Raw genomic sequence first — 24,245 nt, forward strand, 5'->3', positions numbered from 1 at the left:
CTTGTTAATATCCATCACTTTTATTAATTACTCTCTATTTACTCTTACTTCACCCAGGAATTGCTGCATCAATCTTCAAGCTGGTGTATACTGCTCACTACAGCTGAACTAGCTTTATGTCACTCCCCTCTGGAGAAAAACAAATGTGGAGCGAAAAGCCTAAGCTTTGAAGCATCGGGCCAAATTCTAATGTAGGCTCCTTTGTTAGTTACTGTGTTAATCACTGTTCTACACTTCATTGTGGTAATCGCACCCGTAGTTAAGACCTAAAAGCCTCAACACTAGATTTAGAGTCCAAAGGAGTCAAGCAAGTTCTGGTCAGAATTCACTCCAACAACAACATAAATTACAAAAACAGCTATTGAGTATTTCCATTCACCCATCCAGAGCCTTTCTCCAAAAAGTGAAAACAAGCCAGTTAAGTACACTAATGTCCTAACGGTAATTTACCCACGTATAACTGGTAACAGATGTATACAGTTAGAATAAATTAATACACCAACATATTAGGACATCTAAAATAAAATCATTTGAAAAGACAACAACAACAACAACGAACAGCTGTTAGCTCAAGACGTTTGCTCCAAGTCTTTAGAATGATTACATACCTACGGGGCTACCTGGAGTAGCTGAAGGCGGTTGTGACGATGGAATTGCACTTGAAGGTTTGTCAAAGTCCAGAACAGACTCCTAAAGATACAATTTTAAATAGAGTAGAAACAGAGATTACTCATTTAAAAGCTATTACCACTAAATTATTCATGATGCTGCCTATAGTCTATTAGCTACAGATATCTAGCTAAAGCTATAGGTATCTAGCTAATCACTATCTCAAGATGCCAAAAATAGTCTCCATAGAAAAAGAAATTAAGAATTAAAATTAAAATCTAAAGTAACTGCCATACCTTAAGGCTGTGTAGAGTGCTAAACCCACAAGAGTAGGCTGTGCACAGTGGCTCACACCTGCAACCCCAGCACTTTGGGAGGCTTAGGTAGGAGGATCGCTTGAGCTCAGGAGTTTGAGGCCAGCATGGGCACAAAGCGAGACCTTGCTGCTACTAAAAATTTTTTAAAGAATTAGTTAGGCATGGTGGTATGTGCCTGTAGTCCCAGATGCTCAGGAGGCTGAGACAAGAGGATCGCTTGAGCCCAGGAGTTCGAGGCTGCAATGAGCTTTGATCACACCACTGCACCCCAACCTCGGCCAGCAGAGTGAGACCCTATCTTTAAACAAAACAAAACAAAACAAAAAAACTACAACAGTAAATCTAAGGACTAAGTTGGAAAAGAAATTCTTGACCTTACTAAGGTCCTACACATAGCCATCAATCCTAGTCTAATCAGAACCCCCATTTTTATTACACCCAACCAAAGAGCACCTATTTATCTCAACCATTTACTAGCTCATGCTGTTAAAACACTTCCATGATGAGAAATCACTCTCTTCTGCCTATCTCGGTTCTCCCAGAAAAGTTTCCAGTATTTTGCACACTTAAGCTACACATTTGCAGGGAGCATTTTAGTTCTTTCATCTTCAAGTAATCTGATGGTATAGGCAATTCCTACATTTTGCAAATAAGTGTTGGAGGTCAGTTAAACAGCTGGTAAGTAACAGAATTTAAACCCATGTCTATATTCAAAGCTCAGGATCTTTTACTAAACAAAAATACTTATTTGACTACTTTAGCCCTCAGTAATCTCACACTATTCTCAAATTCTGTGTTTCTCACAACATAAATATATTGTATAACACAATTTATCATTTAACTGTTGATTTAACAGAAATTTACAATCTTCTACAACTGGAATATAAATTCCTTGAAGGCAATGAATGTCTTATTTTCTGTATCTATACTACAATGGTACCTAACAATACCAAGCATAGAGTAGGTTCTCACAGTTCTCAGTACTGATGATCTATAGCAGTAATGATACTTGTGCAAGTTAAGCTTTTCACATGCTTACTTCATTTTTTTTTGTTCTAACAAACTTAGGAAGTAGGAACAATAATCCTCATTTTTCAAATAAAGAAACTGAGGCAGAATCAAGTAATTTGCCTAAACTCCAGGCTAGGAGAGCTAGGAGGCAGCAGAGCCAGGACTTGACAGAATAATCAATGCTCTTAACAATAATTTCACTGTAATATTTCCAATTAGAATCCCCATGAATATCATTTAAGATTTTGTAAATGACTCATACTTGCATAAAGTTACAAGTTCCTTGAATCTGGGTCATCAGATCCTGCAGTTTTTCTTTCCTCAATACTGGATCCTTCGGAAGGGTAGAGGAAGAACCTACAGGCTGATGCATAGGCTTAGGCACCTACAAGATAAACCCATAATGTGTAAGAGTGAAATTCAAATTCAAGAGCCTAGTCTAGGAAACAGCTTATCACTACATCTTAAAGGAAAAGAAAAAACAGCAATGTTCATTTATCACAGATAAAGAATTTTCTCATAAATACTGTTTCTAAATAAGCAAACTTTAAACAGATTTTTCCCCTTCACAATTTTCATGGAACTCTTTCTAAAACACAAAATTAAGATCCAGCAGAACCTCCTTGTTACGAGTGTTTTCATTATGGACACGAGTTACCATATGTCCTCTAGTATAACACACCAATGACTATGAGACATACCAATGATTTTTTTTTTCCAGGGCAAAAATTACTACTACCACATTAAATATACATCCCATTTTTAAGATGTATCTGATTTCAGAAATCAAAATGTAAATACATATATAAATACATACATGCACATACCCTAAAATTGAGGGGGATACACTATATTTTGTTATAAAGTAAGTACACTCTTGGGGGCTACTGATATTCATCCTAAATTGCTTAAAATTGCTACACATCCTGAATTAGACCAATTTACAGTTACTTTTTAAAGCTGTCAACATGCCAGTCTCCACTAGCTCCTCTTCTCCACCTTCTAATACTCAAAGAAGATACACAGCTAAGTTTGTCAAAGGTACCAGATAAAATAGAGTTAAGAGACCGTAAGTGAATACATATGAGACTCTTTCAGGAGGAAGGTATGAACATTAGTGATTAATTTCATGTTATCTAGTCTTTTGGCTTTGAACTCTATTCTGCATTTGACTGTACTTAGTCAATATTCTAGACAGCTCAGATTCCAAGACAGACAGAAAAATACTATATTACACATAGAAGTATCCTCTCCTCTCAGTAAATGAAAAACCCTGCAACTTCAATATAATGCTATCTGTGCCACAAAAGCAAATTAAATATGTTTTGACCTTTCCAAATATGCAACCCTGATTTTAAAAGCAGTTCATCAAATAGCATGATAATATTCTGGTATGATAAAGGTTCTGCACTGCTATACCTACTGGATTTTAAACCACGTTTTTAAAAGCAGCTTGAGGTATTAAATTGGGTTTTAAAATATGTTTTTCAAAATAGTTATATTACAGTTACGGTTGTGTGACATTTGGTTAATAAAATAAAGCTGCTAATCTTCCGCAGGGTCAGGAAGAAGCTAAAATTAATATTAGCAACTTGAAAGGAGAAAGGAGAGCAAAACAGCCACATAACTCTAAAATTTTGTTTCCATAGCAGAATTAAGCCAAGGGTAATTTACTTATAAAATGCAATGCTTTGCTTTCCCCAAGCAAAATGTTTTTCACATTATTAGAGGGCCAATGGTTTATCAGAAAGCCTTTAGCTAAAATGGCAAAAAAGTGCAAGGAAGACTACTCCACAGAGATAAGAGATCAGTGGAAGCACAAGTTCATACATCTCAGCAAATGACGTGGTAACAAGTTTACGTTATAAATAGTGGTAAATAAGTAATTTACAATAAAAGGCAACCCTAACATAGTACTGTACCCAAGAATTATTCAATGTAAGTTTTATCTACCTGAAATAGGTTATTTATGCTTAAAAGAATATGGCCTTATATTTTAACTGAATCTTGTACTCCAAAACCTAACTACAAAATATTTAATGCCAACACTCTTCCTATCTTTGGAAAAATTCTCATTTTTGAAATGGAAATAGAGAACTAATTCAAATCCTTCCCCCAACACTGAAGTATCCGCAACCACCCTAGGTCTTTATAAACCACCTTCATAAAGACCTGGGCTAAACTGAGTGACCATAAAGGAGCAGAAGAGAAGCAAGAGAATATAGAAAAATATAACTTGTCAGAAAAAGTTACTCATATAGCAGGTAAATGACAACAAATGAAATACAGTATCTCCCATCCTGTGACAAGTATTTACATTACTCACTTGTTCACACTATGGTCTTGTCTAAACTATCTACTATTTTCATATCATGTTATGTTGTTAAAATTTTGGCATTAAAACAACATTTTATAATTGCAGAAATTTCATCTCAGATTAGGCTCAAAGACAGACTAGATTAACTACCAGTTTTCAAGGGAAAATAATAAATCTACCCACTAAAGAGGGTGAAATATTTCATACATTAATTTCACATGGGTTTTGAAGAGAACTAAGGCCGGGCGCAGTGGCTCACGCCTGTAATCTCAAGCACTTTGGGAGGGTGAAGTGGGTGGATCACGAGATCAGGAGATACAGGCCATCCTGGCTAACGAGGTGAAACCCCGTCTCTACTAAAAATACAAAAAATTAGCCAGGCATGGTGGCCTGCATCTGTAGTCCCAGCTACTCAGGAGGCTGAGGCAGGAGAATTGCCTGAACTCGGGAGGCGGAGGTTGTGCCACTGCACTCCAGTCGGGGTGACAGAGTGATTCTCCATCTCGAAAAAAAAAAAAAAAAAGAGAGAGAACTAAAAAGTCATTACCACAACACCTTATTTATGCCTACACTGACAGAAGCAGAATGATACAGATCAACTCACATCTTTGGGTTCTGTGTTAAACTTCCTGGGCAGGAGCTGGTCATTTGGTATGAGGCTTGCTGTAGCTACTCCCCAGGACTTTGGAGAAATCTGTGACTGTGATGTTAAAGAGTGTTTTTGACTCTCAACATTGTTTTCCCAGGATTTTGGAGTCTCTGGCTGTTTTGAATCCTGTTCTTCACACATGGGAGTGGTCCATGACTTGGTGGTGTTCTGTTCACTCTGCACAGAAGGTGTCCAAGACTTTGGAGTTTGCTTCTTTGGATCTTGTTCTTTCTGCAGCTGAGCTGGCCACAGCTTTGGTGTCTCCTGCTTCTTTTGTTCCTCTTGAACATATCCTGCTTTGGATTTAGGTGTTTCTTGCTTCCACTGGCTAGGAGATGGCTTGGATTTGGAGATCTCCTGCTTCTTCTGCTCTTCTGGCAGAGTAGACCTGAGTTTTGAGGTGTCTTGTTTCCTCTGTTCTAAGGAAACTGCAGGCTTGGATACCTCCTGGTGCTTACCAGGAGATTCCCAGGACTTAAAGGATTCCTGTTTCTTCTCTTGACCATCTGGTTCAGTAAGCATATCCCAACGTTTTGGGAGATTTGGTTTTCTAGCATAATCTGCTTCCCAAGGTTGCTCCTCGCCTTGTTTGTTTGAATAATCTACTTCTGTCATATAGCGTCTGTTAAGAAACTAGATAAACAATGCACTTAAGTCACAAAATTCATAGAAGACCTTGAAGCGAATATTCAACTCTATTAGTATTGCTATGTCCACTGATCTAAGTTGTTGCACTAATATGAAATTTCTGTCCTTATTCTACTTGAAAAGACTTTCCTACTTCTCTTTCCTACTTTTCTGTCCATTCTTTTTTCCTCAATTAACAGAAATACAGACTTCGCTACTTCAAAAGTAGCAATTTCTGTTTGACTTGCCTAAGACTGGCAACAATTGCTTGATTCGGACTCTTCTACCAAGGCTGTTCTGCCTTTGCCAGCCTTAGGACCCTTCTCCGGAGGTGACTCCCTCAAACATTAAAAGGCAGACGATAGTTCAACTTCAAAGTTAAATTATGTAACCTTAAACCTTACATTTCCTAAGCTACCAGTGTTTTCTTTATTTCCCCTATACATCAATTACACTGTTTTTTAATCTCCCGTTCTTTTCAGCTTCCCATGAATTTCAATGTCACTTCAGAAAGAGAATAAATACCCTTTTCTGCTACCAATGTGAGTAAATTCTGGAGATGGCAAAGTCCTGTGCATCTTAAAGTTCCTCTAACACAGGAGCCAAAAATAGCTAACATTTGGGCAGTCAGTGTGCCAGGTCAAATTCTAAGTAATTTAGAATTTAGATCAACCTCTTTAATCCTCACAATAACCCCATGAATTAGTCATTATCATTATCCCTATTTTACATATGAGGAATAACAGACACAGCTGGACCAGACTTCTTGCCCAAAGTCCCTAAGCTAGTAAACTGCAGAACCAGGGTTCAAGCTCGGGCAGTCTGGCTCTAGAGCCTTAGCTTCCAACCACAACCCTATACAAAAGGCTGAAAAATCAACATCAGCAAATTGTCCTTCAGTATCTTACCTCTTGTGGTTGTATCTCTGGCTGGGCAAATTCCATTAGAGACTCTGGGATGAAAAAAAGAATTCGAATAAACACTACGGGAACTATAAGTTTTTAGACAGATTACAACTATAATTCATTCTAGAAACATATTTCAGAAGACTCATAACAGAAAAAGGGCAATACGATCAAGTATATTGATGGCAAGAGGAATTCTATTGCTTGTTAGTCCAAAGCATGTGGTCTAAGGCTAGTTCAAACTAGTAGCTCTCCTTACGTAAGACACTTCACAACAGTCAAGTTTCAGTTTCAAACTGATATCTGATTGAAAATAAGACTATTTCCTCTTACCCTAAAACACAGTTTTTTCAAGTTAGCATTATAGCTCATGTCCCATGGAGTAAAAATTGGTCATCTCAGCTTGAAATAGAGCCCTTAAAAACCTCTTACAAGCCAGCTTAAGGTTAGGAAGGGATAAGAGAGTGGAGATACTTAAGTACTGGACTTTGTATTAAGAACTAAGGGGAAATAAACATGGAAAATGGTTTGACTCTTGCTTATGGCTACCAGAACCCTGCCTGGACTACCTCCTTAGAAGAGATAGTTAATAAATCCAAGTTTGGTAAACAAAAGCAAAAGTGCCATTTGCTCAAAATATTTATTCCCCAGGCAAATGGTAATTTTAAAAGTATATTTTCTTTACTGACTTTAGCACTTTTTTCCCCTGAATCGATATTTCAACCTTAGGTTAATTACATCCTCATTCTACTACAGTATTGGATTCTACCATAACTTTCACTGTAAACAATTTTAAACAGAATTATCCCACTAGTAGTTTAACAGAGAAGTTTACTGAAATTCCATAAATGCCTCCTTTTAACCAATGTATTCTTTTGGGACAAAGTACAAACTAATATTTCTAATAAGATTCACTCTGTAAATCACGGTGATAAAGCCTACAGATGTTTTATAAACCTAGGTTTATCCTGCAGTAAGTAAAGATTTCCATGCATGTAGAACCTTACAAATTAAAATAAGGCAATCATTGTACAATATGTGACTCATTTGGGGTATTAAAAAATGCAACCACTATAAGGATTTTCAGAGGTCACAACAAACCTGACTCTTTGACAGATTCAGTCTTCGATAATTGTGTTTTTTTCTCTGATTGTATTAGCATTTCATCCTCCAGTGGTACTTCTTTTTCCTTGGCATTTTTGGGAACTGGGATACTTTCAAAATAGCCTGAGTTCAGCAATTTAGACAGTAGATCTTTCAAGTGTTTGTCTAAGAAAGAGTGATTAAGACTTAGTTGTCACATGACCTCACTGAAAATTACTTGGAAATCCTAATTTTATCCTAGTTGTAGTACATCGTTACAATAGTTTACATTGATGTACACAATACATCGTTACAATAGTTTACAACAGTTTACATTTTCATGGTACTGACTGGAGAACTTATCAGTACCGTGAAAAGTAAATATGCAGTCCATCTTTATTTTATGCTGAATCAATACGAATTTTAACAAGATCAGAATCTCAAAAGTTCAGCAAGTTACTTTAGTTTCTCTGGACCTCCATTTCCACCATTTGAAAAATGACTAAAAATCAGAGACCCTAATCAAATATGTCACAAAAGCATACATCTATTCTCTGAGATGAGAAATAAATCATTTTTCCTATCTGCTCTCAAGACATCACAACTAGCAACCACTCTATCTTCCCCAAATAATTAAGGCTTTAGAGAAGTAAAAGTCAGTTCCTCAAAATCTATCTATTAGGTTGGGTTAGAAAGTCCTATATTGGACAATCTCTATTAGATTACTAATATTATTCATCTATTTTAGAAAACCCTATCTTGTACAAACTCTGAAGTATTTTTAAACTACAAAATTCCATCATGAAGATTTTACTCGAGTTACGCTGTTTGTCATTCCTACCACCTGACCATTTGATGATCAAGAAAAACCTTAAAATGATGCTGAAGTCACTACACTACAAATAGGTCTAAAGTCATTTTATTTGAATATCCATTAAAAACATAATCCCAAACTAAGCAGAGTTTCCGTACTTCATTTGAGTATATTATTCCTTTCATAGGAGTACTATGACATAGATTTTGTCTTTAAAAAAAAAATCAGCTTTCAGATATAATTTACAGGCAAAATTATCCTATCTTAACTGTACAGTTTTAACAGATATTTAGTTGTGTTACCACCAGAATCATGATACAGAGGATTTTCATCAACCCAAGAAGTTCCTTACTACCCCTTTTGCAATTAATCTCCTCCCCTGACCCCCTGAAAACCAATAACCTGCTATCATTCCATTATGTCTTTTTTAGAATTTCATATAAGTGAAATCATACAATATGCACTCATTTTATGTCTGGCTTCTTTCACTCAGCATAATTATTTTGAGATTCATCCATGTTGTTACATGTATCAACAGCTCTGTCCCTTTTTTATTGGTGAGTAGATTCCACCGTATGGGTATACCACATTTTATCGATTTATCAGCTGAATAAAGCTAATATGAACATTCATGTACAAGTACTTACATGAACACGTCTTCATTTATCTTAGGTACTAGAAGACCAATTGCTTCGTGTTATAAGTGTGTGCTTCATTTTATTAAAATATTGCCAAACTATTTTCTAAACTCATTTTGCATTCTAACCAAGAAATAAACTTTTAATTTTGATTTAAGCTTGAACGAACTTAGAAATCTTAAGATAGTTACAGATACTTGGATTTTTTTTTTTTTCAACGAAGCAATCACTGGTAACAAAAATATTTACTACCTTCTAGTGAGTTTTCATTACTCTAAGCTAGTACACAAAGCTATGTACTTCATGTCCAGTCATTTGTATTTGGTCATTTGGCCAAAATCTATTTAGCAAGCCAAAAGAACTGTCTTTCCACAGACCACTTCCGGATCAATAGACAACAATGTTTCAATAGACTATAAAACCATTCATACATTCTTAGGCTGATCTAGTAGATAAGCCTCGATTATTAACACTGTGTGAACTTAAGATTCTTAAATAGAACAGGTACTACCACACAGAATAGAAAACTGAACCCCAAAATGATCAAGCTAGTGTTGAAGCCAGCACTTAGCTCTATTTCCAAATCATATTGACTTGCCACTTCAAAACTCTCCCTGAATTCCATTTTAGTGACTAGGGTTATACAATAGCTGCTTTTAACAGAACTAAACAAAGGGATCATTCTCCCAATGAATATACTATTGTCAGACATGTAAGTTCTGATGGACTGACACAGTTTAGACCCTCAATATCATACTAAACTTCTAGACATAAAGTTTAGTATTTACTGCATAAGTCCAGAGTAGAGAAAACTCACATGTCGTTCCTACCACTGCTTTCTCACTACCTTCCAAAAGGTCCCAAAAGTACAAGGATGACTGCTCCATCTGGTCTTCAACACTGACAAGGAAAAGCAGCAGCAGAACAAAGTGGCTTTAGAAGTACATATATATGGAGCAGCACAATTTATGCAATATAACCCATTAACAGACAAGACATTCAAATGTTAATTTTGTCTTTTTGCTCTTTGGAAATAAAAAAAATTGAAATGTATACACGGTGACTAAATGCCTGCTCGAGGATTTCAAATGTGAGAATTTTTCCTTAAAACAACTAAAATATGGATTTTAGCAAATAAAACTATTAAAGAATAGACCAAAAAGAGTTTAAAGCTGCCAATGTAGTATCATTAGTTCAGGTGTATGCCCTAGATAAAAGAACACTGGAATAGAAATATTAAGAGCCACATTTGACTTTAAAGAAAGCAGCTTATTTAACAAGTTATGTTTTGCTTACATTTCATATATTAAAGTGAAGCTACATTCCCTGAACCCACAAAAGCAAAGAAAGCAATGTACAGATGATGATGATGGAGCAGACTATCAGCATGAGAATTTAAAAATATATGGCTATACATAGGCAATTAAGAGTTCTATTAGGTTTCTCTCTGATCAGAGACTGACTTCTAGTAACTGTTGAAATCTGACTGTACTTTAGTATGGCTAACAAATACAAAGCTGGAATAGCCTGCATCTAACAAAGCAAGAGCAAAGCATCTGTCCCCTAGCTGATTTACTCCATCAAAACAAAAAGAGCAGTGGATCACTGTGAGGGAAAAAAATCAGACAGCCCCAATTTGCAGGCTTTATATTTTAAACTATCAAATGTATTTCTCACTAGTTATTCACAGCATAATAAGAACACCAAATAATTCTTACTTTGAAAGTTTAATGATACCGGCCACATTAAATATTATTTACCTCTACTTAAGTATAGCAGAAGAAAGAAGGCAACTCTGAAAAAATTATTTTAAAAGTTTTAGAAATAGATATAATATTATACTTGTACAGGATTAAAATTTGATGCTCAGACATTTTTTTAAAAATCAGTATTACAATAAAGAAGCATGTTAATGAGACCATTCAAATTCACTTTCCTTTCAGACAATCTGTCAACCCTGTCAGAGTCTGGGCCAGCCAAAGTTTCCATATTGAATCAAATTAATACTTTCTTAATTTCTCTCTCCCCCTCTCTAACACACGCGCACACACACACACACTGCTAAAAAGCTAAAGTGTCAAGCGCTTCATTTCAGGAAAATCTTTTCATTAGCTTACCTCAGACTTTCATTTCTTTCAGGGCAGGTCAGTTTTGAAAACTTAATGAGGTAGTCAAGTTCTTTTGAAGGCAAATACACTGCACCATTCAAACCCCCTTTGAAGTCTTTTTGTACGTGTTCCTGTGTCAAGTTCTGCAATACATACTGAACTTGAAGTATAGTTCGAAGCTTTTTCTTCTCAGCCTCAAGTTTTAGCATGTGCTCCCTTCTCTGCGCCTTCTTCTGCGCTTTTAGTAGCTGTTAAAACAAATGGCTAATTAAGGGTAACAATTCTCTACCATCCCATGTTAGAAATACGTGTTCTACAAAGTCTAAACCCAAATAGCTGAGATTAGATGATAAATCTTATGACTGTCAAACTATCAGTTTAGCCTGTCTCCTTTTTGAGCTAAAGAAGTCACTGAGTAATAAACTGGTTTGTCTCAGGTAACTGGAGCCAAGGGGGTCAAATATCTGACTCCCAAATCCAGGATATGTCTAGTACTGCTAATATCACCATGATGAGCAGTGAAGTACCAATCACTGACGTCCATATTCATTTCAACATTTTACTCTTTCACGTTTATGTATATCAGTCCTTTTTGGACCTTTTAGGATTTTTATTTTCATTTCATATTCCAGGGGAAAATATATTTGAACTAAAAAGGTCAATTTTCAATCAACCAAAGACGACTGGCTAAAGCATAAGGAACTGAAAAGCTAATGGACATAAAATGTCTTCCAAGTGTAATGCCAAAAATCAGCCACAGCAAACACGCTATTTTTGTTTAAGAAGTAAAATTAAAAAATTTTTAAATAATAATTTGCCCTGTCAGTCTGGACCGAGCTATATCCTCCAATATTTAGCTGACAAAACAGATATAGAAAATAAATGGAGCTTAAGTTTTCCCTCAGGCCAGGCACAATGGTACACACCTATAATCCTAGGCCTTTGGGAGGCCGAGGAGGGTGAATCACTTGACCCCAGGAATTCAAGACCAGCCTGGGCAACATGGCAAAACCCCATCTCTACAAAAAATACAAAAATTATCTGGGCATGGTGGTGTGTGTCTGTAGTCTCAGCTACTCAGGAGGCTGTGGTAGACAGATCGCTTGAGCCCAGGAGGTCAAGGCTGCAGTGAGCGGTGACGGTGCTACTACACTCCAGCCTGGGCAACAAAGTGAGATCCTGTCCCCCACCAAAAAAAAAAAAAAAAAAAAGTTTCCCCTCCAACAATGTGTGTATATAGATTGAGCAGCCCTAGATCTACTCTAAAGCTTAGAACTATAACACCTTGACGTCTGACATAATGTTCATGGGTCCCAGAAAGGACTTGCCATTTAACTAAAAAGTACTATTCTGGACTTGCCATTTAACTAAAAAGTACTATCTCTTTCCATTAAGAAACCTAAAAAGTCTTTTCCCTCCATAGTTTTTCTGATTGTAACGTTTCCGTCATATTGGATATTTCGCAAGGTATGAAGATTAAAATACAAAAAAAAAAAAAAAAAACCTAAGATTTTTTTCTATAGACGGGTCAAAGTACTTTGATATAGCATCAATATTTTAAATTACATAAAAGAGATGTTCATAAATCCTAACACATTAAAATTGGGGGGGGAAATCTCATGAAAAAGATTCACTGTGGCATAATTAATCCCTTCCTAGGGGATGTGGAAGCAACTTTTGATTTGTGCTACTGCTAGGGGCAGAAAGATAGTAAGTGAAGATAAAATTTTGAGAATGAGAAATAGACTGGTTGAAGGTTGCATGAGCAAGCACATTTTCTCAGATGGGAATGGCTCAGTAAGGCTTTTTCCAAGACCTCAGTATAGACTGCATCAATAACACCAAAACTATAGGATTCTCTGATCCTGCTTGAGAGAAGGAAAGAGGATGGAGGTGGCACTCCTAGCTCTCCAAGACACTGGGATTCTCTTGGACAGAGTTTCATCATGGTATAAGCAAAAGCAACTGATTCGCAGGGCATCTTCAGACAATTATACCACATGATTATCTCAGATTTATCTTTGGCCAGTCCCCAAGGTAGGACTGGGTGGTCGTATGGGCTCATGCCACCTTGAACTTCCCCTATCAAAGTATTTTTGGGTTTTTTGTTTGTTTTTGAGACAGAGTGTCATTATGCCATCCAGCCTGGGGTGCAGTGGCACAACCAAGGTTCACTGCAGCTTCGACCTCTTGTGCTCAAGTAATCCTCCCACCTCAGCCTCCTGAATAGCTGGAACCACAGGTACATGTCACCATACCTGGCTAATTGTTTTTTTTATTTTTTATTTTTATAGAGATGAAGTCTCCCTATGTTGCCCAGGCTGGTCTCGAACTCCTGAACTCAAGCAATCCTCCTCCCAAAGGGCTAGGGTTACAGACGTAAGCCACCATCCCTGGCTATTTTTTATTTATCTGTGTCCACGATGACAGGGACTACATCTACTGTTCACCAATATTCACTAATGCTCAGCACAGAGTCTGACAAATATGAGGGCCTCAAATTTTTGTTGAATAAAATCAAGTAACAAGAAAGTCTCCCAGATCACAATGAGGTGTCATGAAAAGCCACGGACGAGAGCCAATTTCTCCTTCTTTAGATGAAAATTAGAAAGGTAAGTTACATTGTTCTCTTTTTCCAGTTAAGGACCAGTTTGGAAAGGAAAACAGAAGAAGTAAACCACTCTTAATCAGTAGTACGATAAAATTGGTAACTTGGTTTTCTGTGTGTGTGTTTGGTTTTTTTTTGAGACGGAGTCTCACTCTGTCACCCAGGCCAGAGTGCAGTGGCGCGATCTCAGCTCACTGCAAGCTCTGCCTCCTGGGTTCATGCCATTCTCCTGCCTCAGCCTCCCGAGTAGCTGGGACTACAGGCGCCCACCGCCACGCCCAGCTAATTTTTTGTATTTTTAGTGGAGTCACGGTTTCACCATGTTAGCCAGGATGGTCTGGATCTCCTGACTTCGTGATCCTCCTGCCTCAGCCTCCCAAAGTGCTGGGATTACAGGCGTGAGCCACTGCGCCTGGCCAATAAAATTGGTTTTCTTAATCGAGACTCAGAATGATGAATCCCTACCAGGGGACAAAACTCATGAGGACAAAGCAGAATGTGACAAGGTCGAAAAGAAGGACTTCCAACTTTACTTTGAAGGGAAAAAAGAACACATTCCACAAACTGCAAAACTGGCTATCATAGAACATGTCTGACAAAAGAAAAACTTAAAAGAGGAGCCCAAAAATTACCACAAAAAAAAAAAAACTCAAAAGTACTGCCAAGCACCTTTTAGGGTCTTGATTCAGTAAGACAACCTCCAAAGTACTTTCTCATGTCACCTAAAATGAAAGTAAATCTCAAACACAGGCAAGTAAAAATAATTTCATGGATATTAACAAAATTTGGTGAGTTGGGAGCTACCTCTAGACTACAGCAGAAAAACACACACACACACACACACACACACACGACACTATCTTCATGGTATAGAGAAAAAGTACCTAGGGCCATATCTTGGCTCTACCACTTACTGGCCATATGACTTTGAATAAGTTCCTTTTACTTAAATGTAAAACCTGAAACTATAAAAACCCTGTAAGATAACCTAGAAAATACCACTCTGAATATAGGAACTGGCAAAGATTTCGTAACAAATATGCCAAAAGTAATCACAACAAAAGCAAAAACTGACAAGTTAGATCTAATTAAACTTAAGAACTTCTATACAACAAAAGAAACCATGAACAGAGTAAACAGACAACCTACAGAACGGGAGAAAACTTCTGCAAACTATGCATCTGACAAAGATCTAATATCCAGTATCTATAAGGAAGTTAAATAAATTTATAAGAAAAATAAACATTAAAAAATGGGTAAAGGACATAAATAGATACTTTTCAAAAGAAGACATACATGTGGCCAAAAAGCATATGAAAAAAAGCTCAACATCACTGATCATTAGAAAAATGCAAATGAAAACCACAATGAGTTGCCATCTCACACCAGTCAGAATGGCTATTGTTAAAAAATTTAAAAATGACAGATGCTGGCAAGGTTGCAGAGAAAAGGGAATGCTTACATAATGTTGATAAGAGTGTAAATTAGTTCAACCATTGTGAAAAGCAGTGTGGCGATTCCTCAAAGAGCTAAAACCAGAACCACCATTTGACCCAACAATCCCATTACTGGGTATACATCCAAAGGAATATAAATCATTCTACCATACACGCGTATGTTCATTACAGCACTATTGCCAATAGCAAAGACATGGAATCAATCTAAATGCCCATCAATGATAGACTAGATAAAGAAAACGTGGTACATATACACCATGGAATACCATGCAGTCATAAAAAAAGAACAAGATCTTGTCCTTTCCAGGAACATGGATGGAGTTGGAGGCTATTATCCTTCGCAAACTAACACAGGAATAGAAACCAAATACCACATGTTCTCATGTATAAGTGGGGGCTAAATAATGAGAACACATGGACACATATAGGGGAACAACACACACTGGAGCCACTTGAGGGTGAAGGTAAAAGGAGGGATAGGATTAGAAAAAATAACTATTAGGTACAAGGCTTAGTACCTGGGTGACAAAATAATCTAAACAACAAATCCCCATGACGTGAGTTTACCTTTATAACAAACCTGCACATATACCCCTAAACCTAAAATAAAAGTTTTCTTAAAAAGAAGAATAAGTCGCGCATGTAATCCCAGCTACTTGGGAGGCTGAGGCAGAAGAATCGCATGAACCCAGAAGGCGGAGGTTGCAGTGAGCCGAGATTGCGCCATTGCACTCCAGCCTGGGCGACAGGACGAGACTCCGTCTCAAAAAAGAAAAAAAAAAAAAAAAGATTCCTGATGTGTAAAATCGGACTATTTACAGCAACTTCCCAGACTATTGTAAAAATCAAGTGGAACCACATAGGTGCCTGGTACAAGGTAGGCATCGTTTAAACATTTTTAATCTAAAAAGAAAAGAATACATTAGAAAAATACAGACCTGAATGAAAAACTAAATTGTTATTGGGTAACTCTGAGTAAAGACAGAAGACAGAAAATTTTAAACATCATAAAAGTATACTTCTAACTATATTTGTAATCCTTCTTAGCCAAGAATTAAGATGGTAAATGTCTCCAGCCTAAAATAATTTTTTTGATTCCAGAGGAATGGAGAAGAGAATTTTAGTTCACTATAAAGAAAAATAGGCCAGGGCGATTGCTCACATCTGTAATCCCAGCATTTTGGGAGGCCAAGGCAGGAAGATCCCTTTAGTCCAGGATTATAAGCCTGCAGTGAACTACGATCACACCACTGCATCCAGGCTGGGTGAGAGAGCGAGACCTTGTCTCTAAAATACAATAAAAAACATATATAATTTTTTTAAATGAAAATATCCAAAAAAAAATAGAAGAGATTATCTTATGAGGCATGCTCTCCACTCCAGGAATGAATTTATTTAAAGATTTCTGCAATTGTTAGAACATGACCTTTAAAGGATCTTCTAATGCTAAGATTTGAAAAAGTAAAGAATACTTCATTGAGAAGTGTTTAAGACTTCATATTACTGATTAAATTTGTCAGAGATAAAAGTTTGAACTGCCAACATAGAGAACCTAACAAGTAGTGGGGCCAGATTTAACTCTATTTAATGTGAGTCATTAATTTTCCCATTAATAATTTTCATGCTTTCAAGAATACCAACTCTGGCGTCTCGTATGTTAAATAATGTGAAAGAAGCCTATCTTATATAAATTTACAAGCCTATATTCTAAAATATCTTTAATAAATATACCTTGTCAAAAGTTTGATTCCCTTTCTCAATGATTTCTATAATTCTATAATTAAATAACATACATTAGATAACTAATGCTTTATTCACAATGTCTCATATTCAGATGCCATTTGTGTTCTCCCTTGAGACTACAGAAATCTGAAAAAAAACTAGTTCTCCAACAGTTATCCTCAACCCTCCATCCCAATAAAATATCAGCAGAAATTAGATGAAGAATAACCAAACACCATTATTAGACACTGACACACTTGACATTTTTTCCAAGATCAATGGTTAAAACTGGTTTCAGGAAAAGCAAAGAAAACATACTCACATCTAGGCTCAACCCAGAAAAGGTTTTCTGAAGCTCCTTGGCAAATTCCAAATTATGCAGCACTTCTTCATATTTCTCTACTGCTTCCTACCAAATAGGATAAGAAAACATCAATTTTGTGACTGTTTAAGTATAAATATGTGAAAATAAGTGTTTCTTAAACACAGAAGAGGTTTAAGACCTTATCGCTATTTACTATACATACACAAAAAAGTACTTGCCTAAAGAAAAAGAAGAAAGAGTATTAATACAAGTTATATTAAGTTGCATTTAAAAATTCAATTCTAATGCCAGAAATTCAATTTTTATATTAGAAATGAGTCCCAATTTTACCCCTATAAAGTCTAAGCTCAGAAAGGCCTGTTGGTTTTAATAGCACTGAGCCAATAGGATTTCTCTGTTAATATTCATTCACTACTCAAACATATTACACAAATAGCACAGTGAGTATCAAACAGATGAACAACCAACTTCAAGACATTTATAATATGGTGGAAAGACTTAGAATAATTACCTATAACAGACAAAAATAAATATTATAACAAACAATATGCAATGTCCTACAGGAAATTTAAAGGAGCAAAAATTTTTTGAAAGATTTCCCAGATGAGCAACACTGACAGAAAAGAGGGGGGGCATTTCATGGGACTTTAACTCAAATCTATATGGAAAGAGAAAGGACCAATCTGAAACAGAACAAGGTGGAGAACCTGCACAACCAGATACATATTATAAAACCTCAGTAATTAAAATAGTAAAGTATTACACTCCAAGGTATCTACCCAAAAGAAATGAAAACATGTCCACATAAAGACTTGTATATAAATGTATACAGCAGCGTAATATCCCAAAATGAAAACAATCCAAATATCCAGCAACCGGTAAGTGGATAAACAAAATGGGTACACATATACAATGGAATACTAGTCAGCAACAGAAAAAAATGAAATACTGGTATATGCTATATAACATGGATAAACCTCAAAAATATTATGCTAAGTAAAAGAAGCAAGATGCCGAAGACTATTTTACGTGAAATGTCCAGAAAAGACAAATTTATAAAGCTAGAAAGTAAATCACAGCACAAAAGAGAACCTTGAGGGGATGATAGGAATACTCTACAATGAGACTGTGCTAACAAGCTCGATAACTCTACAAATTTACTATAAACAAATGTATGCTTAGAATGGGTTTACTTTGTGTTAAGTACATTATACCTCAATAATGTTGAAAAAATAGACTAATATTAAGTCTTTATAAAACTATAGAATAGGCCTTCCTATGTAATAATACCAGTATTAGTATAAATTGGTACAATAATTTTGGAAAACAGTTCAGTATTTTCACCTATGAAGTTAATCATAAGCATGTCCTACAGCCTAATGATATACCCTGAAAAAAAAAATCTTACCCCTGATTCTCAGTAACACCTAAAATACTCCTCAAAGTAAAATTCTTCATAGCGACGACCAAAAAAAAAAAAAAAAAAAAAAAAAACCTCAAGCATCCATCTATTTACAGACTAAAATTAAGTAGAGAGAACCAAATAAAATACAGGCACTTGCATTGATATAAAAACACTAAATATAATGAGTGAAAAAAGCAAACTGCAGAACATATAGCATGATACCACTTACTATAACGTACAAAAAAAGCAACTCTAACAGGGCAGCCAAAAAAAAAAAAAAAAGCTCTTAAAAGCAAGGGAAAACTTCAGGGTCATGGGGTCATGGTTACAGGAAACAGAAAGTACCACACTAGAAAGGAGCCCCAACACTGTTAGAAACATACTATTTGAGTTGAGAGTTGGGTTCTGGTGCTTGCTTTATTATGTGTTATAACTTACATGGAATATATTGTTTCAGCCATATATTTTATAATAAAAAGGTATAGAAGTCTTCCTGCTACAGAAACAAGAATGAGCAGATAACATTACCAGGATATGCAGTCCTCAGAGGGATGTAAAACTATAAAGAAATATTCCTCCATATCTACTCCCAAATGTTATTAACTTTGACTCAAGAAAAGCAGCATCAGCTGGGAACTACAACTTTCCATCATCTAATGTAGACCTATCCTTTCATTTTTCCTTTCTTTACTAAGTGAAGAAGGTATCCCCTTGCCACCCCCACTTCTACCTGTGCCCTGGATCCTACTGAACTCTGCCTTCATACAAAACTTTCCTTTAGGATTCCCCCTTTAAGGTCTTCTAACAGAGAGCTGCTCCCTCTCTATTGATGCTTAAGTCATCATTTTACAAGTTCATGTCATCCCCAATCTAAACAAGAAAAATTAATTCTTCTGTGACAACTACTTCCCTCCAGCATTACACAAATTCAAATGTGTTTTCAGTCTCCAGTTCTTCAGACCTCATCAACCTGCATTCCATTTCCACCAAAACTGTTTTAGCTGAAGTTAGCAATTGTCGATGTCATCCTTTAAAGCTATACATCTTTTATAGCTCTCATTTTGGTTGACTTAGCAGCAGCCTTCAACAAGAAGGCACACTCCTGCTCTACAGACATTTCTTGCTTTTCCTAACACTAAACTTCCATTTTTCCAGCTGCTTATTTACTAGCAATTTTTCCATTAGCTTCTCTCACCTGTTTTTAGCACCTGTAAAATAGGAGTAATAGAATCTACCTCACAAAGATGCTGCACAATCTAAATGATTGCATATGTATAAAACACTCAAATGATGCCTGATTCTAGTAAGTACACCGTATTTTTAGCCATTATTTTCCAAACATTAAATGTCAGAGTTCCTCAGGATTCTGTCCTAGGCTTCTCTACTCTGCTTTCTATACTCTCACTTTCTATACTTTCTATACTCTCATCTCCTCTAATGGTTCCAAGTAGTGGTCATACAGGTGATATTTCTATCAGCTAAACTTCTCCATGCTCCAGACCCATTTACCTTAACACCTGGTACCAGACACTGATGTCTCCCAGGCACATTAAAACCAACAGTACAAAATTGAGCTCTTCATCCTACTCCATCCTCCCAAAACCTCCTTCTGCCCCAGTGGTCCCTCGTTTAATAAATGATTTTGCCATCCATCCATTGTTCAAGCAAGAAACCTGAAACCACTCTCAGCTCTACCCTCTACTCCTACATCCAGTTACCAAGCCATGCTGATTTTACCTCTCAAATCCAGCTACTCGATTCAAGTCCCTCTGCCACTGCCTTAGTAGGGCTCCCATAATCATTCACCTAGACTACAGGCAACTCTTTTCTAATTTCCTTACATCCATACGCCATCTCCAAACCATACTTCACACTGCAATCAAAGTGATTTTTTTAACTAAAAATCTGTAGTTGTTCCCTGCTTAAATATATCTGTACCATTTCTGATGTCTCTGGGAAAAAGTAATTTTCAAATGGTGCACAAAGACCTACCCCCTCCAGCTTCATCACCCATCCACATGAACTTTACAGTTTTTGAAAAAGGCTCTTTGTAAAAAAACAAAAATCTGTTCCTTCTCAGAGCCTTTACACACGCAAGCATCTGCCTAGCCTTCTGTTCTTCTTCCTCCCTCCCCCCTTTCACTGGCTAAATCTCATTCATATTTTAGGTCTTAACTAAAGTTCTTCCTTTCTTACGGAAGCTGGCCTTAACTCTCTAGACTAGGATGGATCCTGCATTACAATCTCTTTTCATCCTGTACTTCACCTTCTTAACATCCATCATATCTGTATTTGCTTATTCCCCACTCTCTTCCCCATTACATTATAGACTCCATGTGGTAATGATCACATTTGTCCCCTAGGTATTATAACCCTAATGTTAAGTACAGCACCTCCTAGAGTAGATAATATATCTTGTTGAACGAATAAAAGATAGTTCAGATGATCTTAGAGAGCATCAGATATGCTCAAGATTCTGAACAATTTAAAACTTTTGAAAGAAATCATATACTGAGAGCTGTTTCAAGAAAAGGACACCACAGACAATAGGACTGGTGAATTGAAGGTAGGATCTCAAGACAAGGATATCAACTAGGAAGCATATATAAAGTTCAGGTGGCTTGCCTTGACTAGGCCAATAGCAATGGAATTACAAAAGAGGGAAGATTCTATATTATTTATTGAGTTTACTATAGATGTATTAAATATAACACAGGATCACAGTTCAGCAACAAAAAAAAGGATACCAAATTCTAACTCTTTAACAATAAAAACTTCAGCAGAACCAGAGATACCAAGTTCCCCTTGCCTATTGCTGGAGAATTCACTTGAATCTCAGCTCTCCATTTCAAATCCAGATCTGAACCAAACATGCTGAAGTTATAAATGTAACAATTTAAATCATTCAAATTATAAAGTTACATTAAATTATTACAAGTTAAAGTGACTCCAAAAACAACTTCATTAGACATTCTTTCTATTATTTGAAAAGAGAAACCTATGTTACCAATTTAACATAAACCTTATGTAGCTTAGCCTTGACAGATCCCTTAAGAGTTACTACTTCAAAGAGCCTGCAAGAGCCATATAGAACATTACAAGTTTTATTTATATTATTATAAGTACCTGTTGAGTTAAAAAAGCAAATCAAACTAAAGTTATAAAACTTATCACAAATAATACTGAAAATACAATATCAAACCAAATACGACTGAACCAGTGCTTGAAGGAAAATTCAGTCTTCAAGAAATTTTAGAAAATTTTCACAATTTGAAAAGCAAATAACCAAAAAACAAAAAAGCAGAAACATTTTTAAAAAGTGGAATAAAGTCCAAAGCTGATTTTGGGTGGCGGGGAGGAATATACCCCTAGATAATATAAGAGTAAACTGAGGAAATAAAATCACACAAAACTAGAAAATTACAACAGAAACAGGCTGTATTACACTTTTATTAAAAACTACTTGGCCCTAATCTATGCAAATGAATTTTAAAAACTGAATAAAACAGGTGATTTTCAATGAGAAGTTTTAAAAACTGATGCCAAAAGAAATCTAAACAAAATCAATTTCCAAAGAAAAAAATATAGAATATTTTCAAAGAGCTCCCTCCCCAAAGAGAACCAGGCACAGACGGTTTCACACAATAATCCAACCAAACTTTAAAGACTATGTATAGTAGAAACACTGCCACAGTATTAAAACAACAACGAAAGAAGTGGTGAGTGAGGAGATGGAGCACAGAGAATTTTTAGGGCAGTGAAACTATTCTGTACGGCATTACAATGGTGGATCCATTTGCATTTAACAAAACCCATAGAGCTGGGTGCTGTGACTCACGCCTGTAATCCCAGCTACTCAGGAGGCTAAGAGGGTCGCTTGAGCCCAAGAGTTCAAGGCTGCAATGAGCTATGAGATTGTGCCATTGTACTCCAGTCTGGTGAGAGAGAGACGCTGTCTCTTAAAAACAAACACATACCAACAAAAACCACAGAATGTACAGCATCAAGAGTGAACCCTAATGTAAACTCTAAACTACGAACTTTGGGTGATGATAATGCATCAACGTAGATTCATAGAAAGTAAAACATGTATTTCTCTGATGAGAGATGTTTACAGTGGAAGAGGTTGAGCTTGTGGGGGGTGAAAGTGCTACTCCAGTGAATGCATGAATAATAAGCAAACAAATGCTATTGCTGATGTGCACAAGATTTGAGTGGTATTCCCTTAAGTCAAAACCTAGTCGAGAACAAGACCCTAACTCTCTTTTATTCGGTGAAGGCTGAGAGAGTGAGGAAGCTGCAGAAGAAAAATTGGGAGCTAGCGGAAGCTGGTTAATGAGGTTTAAGGAAAGAAGCCATCTCCATCACATAAAAGAACAAGATGAAGCAACAAGGGCTAATGTAGAAGCTGCATCAAGTTAGCCAGAAAACCTAGCTAAAAGCTCACTACACTAAACAACAGAGTTTTAATGTAGACACAAGAGTCTTCTATTGGAAGAAGGTGCCATCTAGGACTTCCATAACTAGAGATAAGAAGTCAATGCCTGGCTTCAAAGCTTCAAAAGACATGCTGACTCTCTTGCTAGGGTCTAATGCAGCTGATGACTTTAAGTTAAGGCCAATACTCATTTACAATTCTGAAAATCCTAGGACCCTGAAGAATTATGCTAAGTCTACTCTGTGCTTTACAAACAAAATAACAAAGCCTGGATGATAGCACACCTTCTTACAGCACTGTTGACTGAATATTTTAAGCCCACTGTTGAGACCTACTGTTCAGAAAAAGAAGATTTCTTTCAAAATATTACTGCTCATTGACAATGCACCTTGTCACCCAAGAGCTGTGACAGAAATATACAAAGGAATCAATGTTGTTTTCATGTCTGATAACATAACATACATTCCACGGTCCATGGATCAAGGAGTAATTTTGACTTTCATGTCTTAAGATATACATTGGTCTGGGTGTGGTGGCTCATGCCTGTAATCCCAGCACTTTGGGAGGCCAAGGCAGGCAGATCACCTGAGGTCGGGATTTCAAGACCAGCCTGACCAACATGGAGAAACCCCGTCTTTACTAAAAACACAAAATTAGCTGGGCATGGTGGTGCATGCCTGTAATCCTAGCTACTCAGGAGGCTGAGGCAGGAGAATCGCTTGAACCTGGGAGGCAGAGGCTGCGGTGAGCCGAGATCGTGCCATTGTACTCCAGCCTGGGTAACAAGAGCGAAACTCCTTATCAGAAAAAAAAAAGGAAAGAAATACATTTTGAGAAGGCTATAGCTGCCATAGATAGTGATTCATCTAACAGATCTGGGCAAAATAAATTGAAAAGTTTCTGGAAAAGATTCCCCACATTCTAGATGTCATTAAGAACATTTGTGGTTCATGGGAGGATGTCAAAATATCAACATGAACAGGAGTTTGGAAAAAGCTGACTCTAACACTCACACATGACTCTGAGGGGGTTCAGAACTTCAGCAGAGGAAGTAACTGCACATGTGGTGAAAATAGCAAGAGAACTAGAAGTAGAGCCTGAAGATACGACTAATTGCTGCAATCTCAGGATAAACTTTTAATAGATGACGAGTTGCTTCTTATGAATGAGCAAAGAAAGTGATTTCCTGAGATAGACTCTACTGGTAAAGAT

General features: G+C 36.6%; 1 protein-coding gene across 31 annotated transcripts in view; it reads right to left on the bottom strand.

Moving 5' to 3' along the window:
* CAPRIN2 (caprin family member 2) overlaps nt 1–24,245 on the bottom strand; it is a 45,679-nt gene that overhangs the window by 14,523 nt on the left and 6,911 nt on the right. For all 31 annotated transcript variants that reach the window (XM_050750299.1, XM_050750314.1, XM_050750298.1 and 28 more), the window contains exons 4-11: nt 17,188–17,274; nt 11,088–11,326; nt 9,788–9,870; nt 7,537–7,704; nt 6,439–6,482; nt 4,859–5,536; nt 2,200–2,322; nt 609–690 (exon numbers count right to left, since the gene is read on the bottom strand). In XM_050750299.1, the coding sequence (XP_050606256.1) occupies nt 609–690; nt 2,200–2,322; nt 4,859–5,536; nt 6,439–6,482; nt 7,537–7,704; nt 9,788–9,870; nt 11,088–11,326; nt 17,188–17,274 (1,504 nt within the window). The remainder of the gene's footprint in view (nt 1–608; nt 691–2,199; nt 2,323–4,858; nt 5,537–6,438; nt 6,483–7,536; nt 7,705–9,787; nt 9,871–11,087; nt 11,327–17,187; nt 17,275–24,245) is intronic.

The sequence above is a fragment of the Macaca thibetana genome, chromosome 11 (genome assembly GCF_024542745.1).
Source record: "Macaca thibetana thibetana isolate TM-01 chromosome 11, ASM2454274v1, whole genome shotgun sequence".
NCBI lineage: Eukaryota > Metazoa > Chordata > Mammalia > Primates > Cercopithecidae > Macaca > Macaca thibetana.